At 29.6% G+C, this 11693-nt stretch overlaps 1 protein-coding gene across 3 annotated transcripts; it reads right to left on the minus strand.

The window, feature by feature from the left end:
* Positions 1–1589: 1589 nt before the first annotated feature.
* Positions 1590–7374, minus strand: LOC126664528 (mRNA cap guanine-N7 methyltransferase 1). 3 transcript variants are annotated; one of them, XM_050356955.2, is made up of 14 exons: positions 7273–7374; positions 6254–6706; positions 5608–5732; positions 5459–5527; positions 5291–5362; positions 4893–4994; positions 4595–4651; positions 3843–3981; positions 3061–3128; positions 2934–2984; positions 2697–2759; positions 2399–2522; positions 2223–2284; positions 1590–2100 (listed from the first exon to the last, which is right to left on the minus strand). In XM_050356955.2, the coding sequence occupies exons 2-14, from the start codon at positions 6327–6329 to the stop codon at positions 2005–2007; spliced, it is 1104 nt and encodes a 367-aa protein (XP_050212912.1). In that variant the 5' UTR covers positions 6330–6706; positions 7273–7374; the 3' UTR covers positions 1590–2004. The 3 variants fall into 3 exon arrangements, with proteins under 3 accessions (XP_050212912.1, XP_050212911.1, XP_050212913.1); XM_050356954.2 differs by having other exon boundaries at positions 7158–7349; XM_050356956.2 differs by lacking the exon at positions 7273–7374 and adding an exon at positions 6802–7076.
* Between the last annotated feature and the right edge of the window lie 4319 nt (positions 7375–11693).

An 11693-nucleotide genomic window follows, 5' to 3' on the forward strand; every position in this document is an offset into this window, starting at 1 on the left:
TGGCCATCAATTTACATCTACATTTTAATCTCTCTATAAATAATTTGGATCTAAAGAGCAATTTTTAGTTGCCTTCTTCTACACATATAAGACAATAAAGATGTTTTTAATTACAATCACAGATCTCTTTCTAAGGTTATTTGTATTCTCTATTAGATTTCAAGTGGCTGGCTTTATCTAATCACAAACTTCTCCCTTTTGATTTTTTTTTATATGTAAATGCAATCTTTATATGAAATGTCTATTTATGTAATGTATTGTATAGTTAGCTTCATTTCATGTTTTCATTTACAACACCTAATATGGATTTTAGTGGCTATTATATCCGAGCAGAGACTCGCATTTTAATAAATATATATAAATTTTTATAAGGACTTTACTTTTTGGATGAAGCCATAAGCTTTTTCGCCAAAAAGATTTCTTGTAATATCTTCTCTTCCACAATAAGTTAACTTTGCATTATGAAAGAGTAAAAAAAGTTTGTGAATGCAAAATTGATTCAGTTATGATGAAAGAAAAACCATATTTAAGCACTGCCTTAAAAATAAAAAATTTATGAGAAAAGCATCTCCATGGCTATGTTGATTATCTGCAACATTGAATTTGTTGCCATATGAAATTTGAAGAGTTTTAACTCATATTTAATATTTATAAACTATTTTAAATATTTAAAAAGTTATTCAATTGGAAAAATCTATCAATTTAATATATTAGAATGATTTTCTTCAATTATTTATATGCTTAATTATTATTACAAATTTATTTTTTCAAACTTTTACCATCGGTATCATTATTATTATTTGATTGTGCAAAACATTTGTCCTCGTATGATTATAAATACATTTAGTTTAATCCAACTATTGTATTAAATAAGACTATAGATAAATTAAAATAGCAAAATGAAAATTAAAAAAACTATTTATTTTCGTCCGCGCAACGCGCGGGTATCGACCTAGTTATAGTATATGGTAGGGGAAGGATGTGAATTGGAGTTCAGTCATCAGAACTAATTCATCAAACTTTAATTTGTTTTTTTAATGTTTCTTAATCTTATCATAGCCAAATAATAAAATCAAACTAAAATAATTGTTTAGTTCGATAAATTATTCAAACAACCAAATAACGGAATTCTAATAACATTATTAAGATAAAGGCAAAAGATACAAAAAAAAAAACCCTCATAATTTTCACAAAAATACAGATGATTCCCTTAATTTTTTTTTAATACAATTGAGCCCTCTTTGTTTTCAAATAAAATAATAATCTCTTTCGTCCAACACCATTAAAAACACTCATTACTAGCTGACATGTCTCTTGCAATCATAAAAGAGAAAAGTTCAAAAATAATTTTAATGTTTAATATATTTACCAAAAGTTTAGGAAGTAAATGTCCAAAAAGTAAGTTAAAAGGGTTTATTTGTTCAATTTTAAAACAACGAGAGTTTAATTGTTCGATTTTAAAAGCACGAGAGCTTAATTGTGCCAAAAAAATAAAAAATCTGAAAAAGTCAATGATTTTTTTGTACCTTTTGTCTTAAGATAATAATAAAAACATAGTATTAATTGTACATTACAATTTACAGACAATGTAAAGTATCAATTAACACACCTCTAGGCTGTGCTGTCATTTTTTTTTTCCATTTTTATTATTTTAACTGTTCTGTTACAAGACAGAAGATTACTGACTGACTTTTGATGCTGATCACCCACCAACTCGGTGCCAACAGAATAGTGTTATACTTCCTCAACTATAAATATTTCCGATACCTGGCAACAGAGCAGAGTGTGCAACCGAAAATGACGCTTCTCAAGCAGAGAGAACTGCTATACGTAACAGTTATTTAAATCTACAAAATTGAGTACCCCGACTATTTCTGGGGCTCAAAGAACAACACGAGTTACATGACTATTTTAATCGTTCAGCTCAGAGTAGTCTGCATTAGCCTCAGAAAACACTTGTTATTTCATTTGAATCCCACTTGTTTGGTCATTTGTTCTGTAGACTTATACATTATTAATGTACAAGATGTCCTCCTTTAATATATGCATCTTCCCTTTGTCCCGTTTGTTGCTAGATTGTTTCCGATCTGGTTGGCCACGCTGAGGAAACACAAAATTTAACTCTATTTATAAACAAACTTGAAAAAAAACATTACCATGTTAGTTAATACGTGCATGCGCTCCCGATTAACTGATACAAGGCTATTTTGAAGTAAGCTCACCTTCCTCAATACAAATGCCAAGTACAAGTAAGCCGCTTCCCATTCATCTGGCGACAGAGTGCCTGAATAGCAATGGCACAAAAAGATCAAAATTTTAAAAGTAATTACAGTGTGAGAAATAGGCATATACTTGTGCAACTCGATGAACAGATAAAAGTAAACAACAAGAAACTTACTCTGGTCTTGGTTACCATCACCCAAAGCACCCAGTCTTCGCATCAAATCAACATATTCTGGTTTTTTCATATACTCGTGAACAAATTCGTGAGCATTCTTCACAAAAACCAACTCTAAATCATACTGTCAAAATTTAGAAAGAATAAGGAAATTAAATTCTAAAGTCTACTGTCCAACAAATGTGCTGTTCACGCATTATAACCTTTCATCAAGCAAAACAAATTCATATATTGAGCTTCCATCAAAACTAGTTAAGATCACAGACTTTATTTAACGCACCATAAATCAATATTATACCTCTTCCGCCAATGATTTGAAAATATGGAAAGGGACAATCCATTCGGGACAATCAACAGCATCCTGCAATCGCCCAAAAGAAAGTCGGAAACAATCAGGACTTTTCTACATATTAATCAGCATCCAAAAAAGGATAATAAACTTGTACAGTGTGCATTTGTTATGAGATATAGGAGGAAAACAGTAGCAGTTCAAAAAGAAGCGTCCAAACAATGAGAGAAGTCCATAGAGGGATACCTCCAAGTGGAACTTATACTTGATACCATAAGGGGCAGAGTACTTAAATTTCTGATCCAAAGGAAAAAATAGTTGTCAGGTTACAAATTATTAGGTGGAACATAGGCAACGATAAAAAGGAATTCACCTTTTCAGAGTATCCTTCATCAAAACGTATCCAATAAACACTATTACCAAAGGCCATCCCGTTAGTAGCTGCATAATCAGATAACATTTGTCTTTTGTGTCAAAAGTGGTCTAGCAAGGTTGTCGAAAGCAAACACAAGAAAATCACTTACACATAGATCAGATATAATAGAAACTAAACCAGACAATTACTTGACACTCTTGGGAATTTAAGACTACAATTCAGCTTCTACAAAAATGAGCACCTCTCGTTCCCATATCAATCTTTCAGATTATTAAACTTTTCTTTTGCTGTTCGAGAATGATCTTTCATTAAAATTTTAAATTTTTACATATAAATCCTGGTATCATCAGATATCATATGGAATAGCTATAAATGCCAAGAAAAAACTTTATTTAAGCTGATTCAAATTGAAGAAAAAGATTCACGGTTAAGCCTCATTACAGCTAATTACAAACTACAAACAAGTCAGTGGAATTGTACAATAGATCAAACCAATTCACATTATTTGTTATATACCCTGCATGTCCCATAACATAAGGCTTCATATTCTATGATCAATATTCATGGTTCATCTAAATTTTATGTAAGCTCTATTAAATTGTGGACTTCAGCAGACAAGAGATAAAGATCTAATCATAGCGTGGATAACAATTCATAAAATAAGAAATTTTAAAAAAAACGCCTCTTTTTCCCATCACTTTCTTGATGCTTTTTTCTTTCCTTTTCAGAGTAATCATTCAGAAATACAAACAGGAAATTTAAAAAGCAGAACACAAAACCTTCTCTAAGTTTTTTAACAATAACATTAGCATCTGGCATTGTTCCAATGAAGGTGCCTCCTGGGCGAAGCAACGCTGATACATTGGCCAAGGCTCTTCTAGCACGGGCTTCAGTAGACCATGAATAATGTAAAGCAAACTGCGAAAGTTATGCCACGACTTTAGAACAAAGCAGAGATAGAAATAAAGGGTTCACCTAGTACACTAAGAGCTCCACGGCAATTGTAAGGTTAGAGGGAGGTGGGTGCATCTGAATGCATCCTTCCTCTAGCAAGTTAAAAGAGGAAGTTTTCATGCCCTGAACCAACAAATAAGCAACTAGGCTCACACTCAGAGAAGACACATAAAAATTTGAGGGAACAAACGCTTAATTTGGAACCTTTATGATTGGAACGCATCCTTCCTCTAGCAAGTTAAAAGAGGTTGTTTTCATGCCTTGAACCAGCAAATAAGCAGCTAGCTCACCCTCAGAGCAGACACATAAAAATGTGATGAAACAAACACTTAATTTGGAACCTTGCAGTAAGCAAAGAAATTAACAGTCATCTAAAGTTTTAGGAAATAAATAGACCCCAAGACATACAAGATAGCAGTAAATTCTGAAACATTGTTACGTATTCCCTAGATCTATCCAGTGAACTGTTAACATTCAATTCGCAGATGAAAAGAAAGCCTAGACAAGAAACTTCTGGGAGACATTCGGAATTGAATTAAGCTGAACTTAAAATTTTAAAAGAAATAAGACCACTCACCTGGCAACTGCAGATATCAAATGGAGCATCATCTGCCAGTACTTCATCCAAGCGAACCTGAATAGAAAGTCAGAATATAAATCTCATGTACATATGTAAAAGCAACTTGTGCAAAACGACATATAATTCAAAAGTTTGTATTAAATTCATAACTAAAAGGGGTTAAATCAAAGGATTGTTATCAGGTTTATACATAACCCATATAATTCATGAACATAGAAAACAATCCACGCACTTTGAGATTATACTCTGGTATTTCAAGTGTTGAATTCCATAAAATGCAGAGAGTGACAGTTACCTCATAACAATCCCCGCATATGAGGCGGGCAGGAAAAGAGAACTTTCTGCGACGCTGGTGATGATCAGCATCACCATTGTAACGTGTGCGGCAATCTTCTATCTGTTACAAGTGTAATACAAACAGTTAAAGCCCTAAACAAAATAAATAATAGTGAGGATTAAGCATTTCAAGATTAGCATGCAGCAGAACAAAAGGTAAAAAACAAAGCAACAAGAAAGGACTTCACTATATAAAGAGTTAATAATTAAATGAGTGCATGGTAGATATCCACACTCTACATTTAATGCATCCTTTAACCTCAAAATGTATAAAAATTGTAAAAATAACAAGAAAAAGAAGCACAATTACAAGTACTGATTTGACTCTTCATCGTCAATTGTAGGTAGAATGCTTACCGAGCCTTCAGCTATATCAATTCCAACATAATATCCAATTTTTGCTTTATCCCATTTGATAAGATCACCACCCTGGCCACCAAGAAAAAAGAATTTATAAGAGAGAAACCAAAAAAGGAGAACTAAATGATACAATTGATATTGATAAAAGAAAAATATATGTTTTACCTTCCCACAAGCAAGATCAAGGACCGCATCATCTCGACGAGCATAGAGTTGAACTAGAACACTTTTTATCTATCCAACGATAGCATTTATTTAATACAGCTGTTTACACAATGTAAAGTGTTCATCAAATGCATAATCACACAGCATACCCAGTTGTTAAGTTTTTTTAAATGGATAATTGGACTCGCTTCTCGCTCTTCCAGAGTCTGATTCGTTCTTGCACTATAATGATCAGCCACTTTTTGAACAAAATCCTCAGGAAAATGTGCATCACCTATATTCATTAGATTAACTTCTCAGCTTTTTATCTTTGGCAAAAAAAAAACTTCTCAGCTTTCAAAAGAACAACTAGTGTATGAATGACTGCAAGAGAGTAAAGGCTAAATAATAGATTATATACACGATAATTCAAACCCCAAAATTAAAAATTAACGAATCAAAAAACATATGAACATATGCAAAAATATCATAATACCAAAATGATGATACTTAAGTATAGACTTCTAAGTCATACATTTTGTTTCCATTTTTTTTCTTTCTGGGCTATATACCAGAAAAGAAATGAAATTTAAATTAAGCTTCAGTTATGAAGGCTACGAAAACATAAAACCCAGATCTAAAAGAACATCTACCAAATTATCAGTACATAAACTAGCACTGCTTCAGCATAGAAGAAAATTTATGCATTTGCGACCAAAATTGATAGAAAAAAAAGGGAAAGAAATGCAGCACGAGAACTTATAAACCAAAAACAACAACCAATACGAGCTCATTGAAAACACGCTAAAAGATTACCTTCAGGTGTATATCTGACTTTGGACTTAGGAGGGCCATCAGAGGTTGATGGTGATCCTGTGTATCCTCGTTTCATTTTCGATTTATGATATATAGGAGTTCAAAAACCTAGTTACACCTACTTTTTAGTAGTTGTTGATTACTATTATATATAGCTTTAGAGTATATGTATCTATGACAAATTCTGTTTTCCAACAAAAAAGTTAAAAAGATGAAATTCCTAATTTCGAGGTCTTGTTCAGTTAGGCTATACAAGGAATCAAAAGATATGTGCAACAGTTTGAAGCTTTGTTAATTCCCTATTCGAAAGTGCATCCTCTATAGTTCTTTAATAGTCAAGTAGCTCGCAGTGCAGCTACTACACAATCACACTTATGCAAGCTTCAAACTTATGATTGTAAAGCAATCCAGCTCTAATGATCCAATAGCAACTGTAAATCAGCTTAAAGTAGCCTGCATAAAAGGATAAAAAAAAAACAGTAAGACATTGAAACATTTACAAGAGCTAAAAGAAAAAACTAAAGAAACCATCAAATAGTAATATTAACTGCCAATTATGTTCCATCGGAAACAAACTCAAATTTCTTCTTATGAACATATAATGGCAATAAAATCGAACTGTATGAGTTATTTATATATTTATGCATCTAATATTGTTGAATTTACTTAAAACTTCAAAGTTTGTATAAACCCAAAAACATTATGACCACAGAACCCAGAAACGAAATTCCAATCTGGGTTCTTTTGGGATTTTTCCAAAATTGGGTTCTTGATAACGAGTTTAAAGTTATTCTATAGATTTGAAAAGTTAGAGAGACAAAAAAGCACAAACAGTAAAACATATAGAGAATAAACTAAGCAATTGCAAAAAGATTAATTCAGAAAAGATGGGATATATATGTACCAGCAAACACAAAGAAGAGGGGTAATTAATTAAAGTAGAGTGTTTTAAAAAAATAATGTCATAAATTAGGGTTAGGGTTAGTGAGATTATTAGTTTGCCTGAGAGAAGGAATCACCCAGCAAGAAGGGGCAATAGACGGAGCTCGGATGGACAAAAGAGCACGGTGGCAAGCCAACACTAGTAGTAAGGCGTTCAGTTTAACGGCGACGTATTACGTTATGTTTGGTAATGCCTTAAAAACCCCAACCTTTTAGCCTCTTTTCAATTCTCCCATGACGTTGAAAACTGGTCAATTTTATCCTATTTTGTATTTTTGTGTTTCAATTATACCCTGAAATATTAAATTGACGTCTTTTTCATTTGGAAAAATTTCAAAAAAAAAATTCATGTCTAGAATATAATAATTGTATGTATTTAAATTTTTTAAATTAGTTTTAATTTGATTATAATTTTTAGATAGTTTTTTAAAATAAAGAACTTATTTGTATGTTTTGAATGGAAATAAATTTACTTTTAGCCTTAAACTTAGTTAATTGAATGATTTCATTGTTTAGATAAAAAAATTGACAAAAATTGAAAAATTGAGGTATAATTGAAACTATAAAATGTGAAATAGGGTACAACTGACCAATTTTCAACGTTAAGATAGGAATAAAAAAACTAAAAAAACAGGGTTTTTTAAAAGTATTAGACCTATAATATAATAAAAAGTACATTTTTATAATTCAGTTAATAATGTTTTATAAGGTATATTATTATGAATAAATGTCAAAAGAATTTTGTAAAAAATATTTCTAAAATATGCTATTTCAACAAAAATAATATCAGCTTTTTTATAATTGAATTTTACGAAAAATAAATTGAAACATTATGTGCTAAAAACATTTTTTTATATAATTAGGGAGGGGGGAGCGCTTGTGGGAGGAATTGAACCCACGACCTTAACACTATGTTATAATAATATCTAAATATAATTTATAAATTGCTAAAATAATTGAAGAGGTAATTGTTTATGGATGTATTTTAACTTTATCATTTATTTTTATTTTTAAAACAATTACCAAATAAATTTAAATTAATAAATATTCACTAAAACTACTAATTTTACAAAAAAAAATATAAATAGTATATATACATGTATTAATAAAAATAGCATAGTTTTGCAATTCAATTTTTTATCAGCTCGGTTAACTAAAGAAGAACAATCAATCAAAGTCAAATTTATTTGCATATTTTAAACTAATTTTATTTAATTATTTTAACTAAATAAAAATAATTTTTAATTTGATTTGATTCAAATCAATTGTTTAGCTTGGCTTTCACTAAACCCTACGGGGCACTGTAAAAACTACAGGTAGCAATATATTGATTAGATTCGCCAACTCATCCGTCCAATAAAATATCCATCAAACTCGTTGATAAATTAAAGGAATAAATCCATAAAAAAATGACCATCATTGCACGTTTTTTTTTATTTTAATCACGTTCTTTAAAACGTGTCATATAAATTTATCACCTTTTATTTTTTTACAAATCTATCACCTGTGTAAAAATCTTGTGTCTTCTACTTTCTAAATAAATGCCCTAATCTTAGCAATGTCCTAATTTAAATAAAAAAACATATTCCTCTTTCTATATTCTTGTCAATTCCAGTTGTCGAGTTATCAAAAATACACCGAAATTTCATATCGGTTGTAAATTCGTAAAAAAATGAAAGGTGGTGATTTTATATGACAAACTCTTAAAGCACGTAATTAACATAAAAAAACGCGTAAAGATTGTGATTTTATACGGAATTTAAATTAATTTGGTTAAATATTCAAGTCAAACAATATGCATCTTTTAAGCGTGGGTTAAACATTAAAGTAAGATAATAGATCACTAAAATGTTACTTGCCATTCACATCATTCACGTCGTCCACGTTAGATACATTGCGTGCAGACCTTGTCATCATGACAGAATGATGTTGCATCCCGACGTTTCTAAGGCTTGTAACCTTCTCTTGCAAATTTAAAGTCATTCTCCATAAAATCTACATAACAATCCAACATATTATCTTCATCGAGGATAAAACTCTATACCTCTAGGCAAGCCCGACCTTAGGCATAGGCCACTAAAGCCGATGCTTAGGGCCTCTAATTTTGAAGGGCCCCATATAAATATGGGGTCCTTCAAAAAATATTAAATATTTTAAAATATATATCTAAAATTATTAAAATGTGTAGTTATTGAAATTTTTAGTGATATGTATTCAACTTTTTATTTTAAAAATTAATTATATACTCTAATAATTAAAGTTTTAAATTTTAAAGGGCCCCACATTTATCTTGGGGCCTTAAATATATATATATATATATCGGCCCTAATAATATAAATTATAAGTTTAATTTTAAAAAATTAAATAGACCTCTTAATAATACATATAGTTTCTGGCTAATACCAATTAAAATAATATTTAATTTATATATTTTCATCATCTAGGGCCTAATTTATATTTATTTATCTATTTAATAAAAAACAGATATGTATATGTTTTATTTTAATTCTTTATAAAAAAAAGTTTTTTCATCTTTTTTCAAATGTACTTTTAAAAATTTACCAATGATATATTAAAAATATATTCTTATAAAAATAAAAAGTGAAAAATGAACGTATTTTTATGAAAAAGTAAAGTAAACTTTTTTATAAATACTTTGATGAAAGTAGATATTTTGATAAGTAGTCCAAAAAGGTCGCCTAGGGCCTCATCTCGTCTAAGATTGGCCCTTCCTCTAGAGTCTTGGACTTTCCTCCTAACCAATTGAGTTAGGAGGTCATTGGTTACTTTAAATTTAAAGTTTAATATTTTTGATGTAAAAATAAATCAAAGATTTTTTAATAAAAAAAGTTAGTGACTAATATATATGAATTTGATCCAAAATTAAAAGCGTAGTAAAAATTTAGTTTAAAAGAGTATGGCTAGGGTTAAGAATATGACTAGAGTTTATTGAGAGGAAGAATGAGAGACAGATAAACCACATGACCATTTTTTTTTATTGGAAAGATATAAATCTTCATTGATGAGATCGACTAAAAATTCTCTCATCTCGAAGGGCTTTCTATAACTACTAAATGTACCACCCAATTACAATCTCGTTTAAGATAATTACAAGTAGTAGAATTCCTATTTGAGCATAAGTTCCTGCAGTTTTGAACAATAACTTCACAGCCATCTCAAACTTTGAGTTAAGGTTCATTGCGTCTATAATCACCTTAGCATCTCTTTCAAATATAGGATTTGTTATATTGAGCCTTGAAGCCAAAAGGATCGCTTCCCTTTAGTGCTAGAGCTATTCATTAAAGTTTCATATTTATCTCTTCAATTTTCCACATTTAAAACATTCACATTTAAATTTTTATTGAAAGAATAATTTCAGTTAAACAAAATTAAAACTTAAGATACAATTAAAAGTTTACGAAGAGAGAGGGAGTTTTTATCTTTAAGTAAAGGTGGATGATACATGAGGATCAGCTCCAATTTGTCCGTAAAGGGAATGCAAAAAAAAGACTTTAATTTAGTACCAAGAAGGTGCAAGGAAGTATCTCATTGTCTTTTTCAGCTTTTAATAAATATTTTTTCTCTTATAAAATAATTTAAAACAAATATTTTAAAAACTTTAATTTAGTACACAAAGTAAGTTAATTTATAAAAGTATCACATTTAATTTTATTTGCTATAATAATAAAATTTTTATGTTTTATCTTATTTTTAATATGTTCAAATTCAATTGATAATATATACTATATAATAATTAAGCATTCAAATAATAAATAATTATATATATTAATTATTATTATTATTATTATTATTATTATGCCTTTTAACTTGGAATGTATCAAATATTAAAGGCCTAATTACTTAAAAACCACTCACCTTATAACTTTTTTTCATTTATACCACGACTTAGGAAAATTTTCAATTGTACCCTATTTTCGATTTTTATGTTTTGTTTGTACCCCAAGAATAAATTTTTTGATTATTTAATTAATTTAAAGATGAAAATATTAAAAATAAGATACATAAATGATTAACATTAACGTTTTATTAGAATATAGGTTAAAAATAAAGGACTAATTTAAACTCTTTTTCAAAAGAAAATAGATCAATTCAACTCATTAGATAGAGATGAAACATAAAAATTAAAAATAGGATACAATTGAAATTTTTCCTATGTCATGATATAAATAAAAAAAAGTTATAAAATGGGTGGGTTTTTAATAATTAAGCCAAGATTAAATTGTCTGAATCACTACCACCAAAATTGGACCTACACTGTGTCCAAGTACATGGACTTTTTTTTTTTTTCGGTATCCAAGTGCATGGACTTGCATCCCAAGTTTGTAAGCACTCCACAGTTTGTATTCCCATGTTTAGCATTTTTCCACGAAAGTTACCACCGTGAAGTTCCTCTTGTAGTCAAGTGGAGGAAAAAAAAAGGGCAAATTATTTTCAAGTTTCTCATATTTGTCCTGATTATTAATTTTGTCATTTTTTT

This window comes from Mercurialis annua, linkage group LG1-X, assembly GCF_937616625.2.
Source record: "Mercurialis annua linkage group LG1-X, ddMerAnnu1.2, whole genome shotgun sequence".
Classification (NCBI taxonomy): Eukaryota; Viridiplantae; Streptophyta; class Magnoliopsida; order Malpighiales; family Euphorbiaceae; genus Mercurialis; species Mercurialis annua.

Bases quoted from the DNA above. Each gene is read 5' to 3' on its own strand.
- LOC126664528 (XM_050356955.2), bottom strand. From the start codon at position 6,329: ATGAAACGAGGATACACAGGATCACCATCAACCTCTGATGGCCCTCCT. The intron at 2,285-2,398 runs GTAAGTTTCTTG...ATTGCTATTCAG, and splicing joins TGATGGTAACCAAGACCAGA to GCACTCTGTCGCCAGATGAA. The intron at 2,101-2,222 runs GTGAGCTTACTT...GTGTTTCCTCAG, and splicing joins TGGCATTTGTATTGAGGAAG to CGTGGCCAACCAGATCGGAA.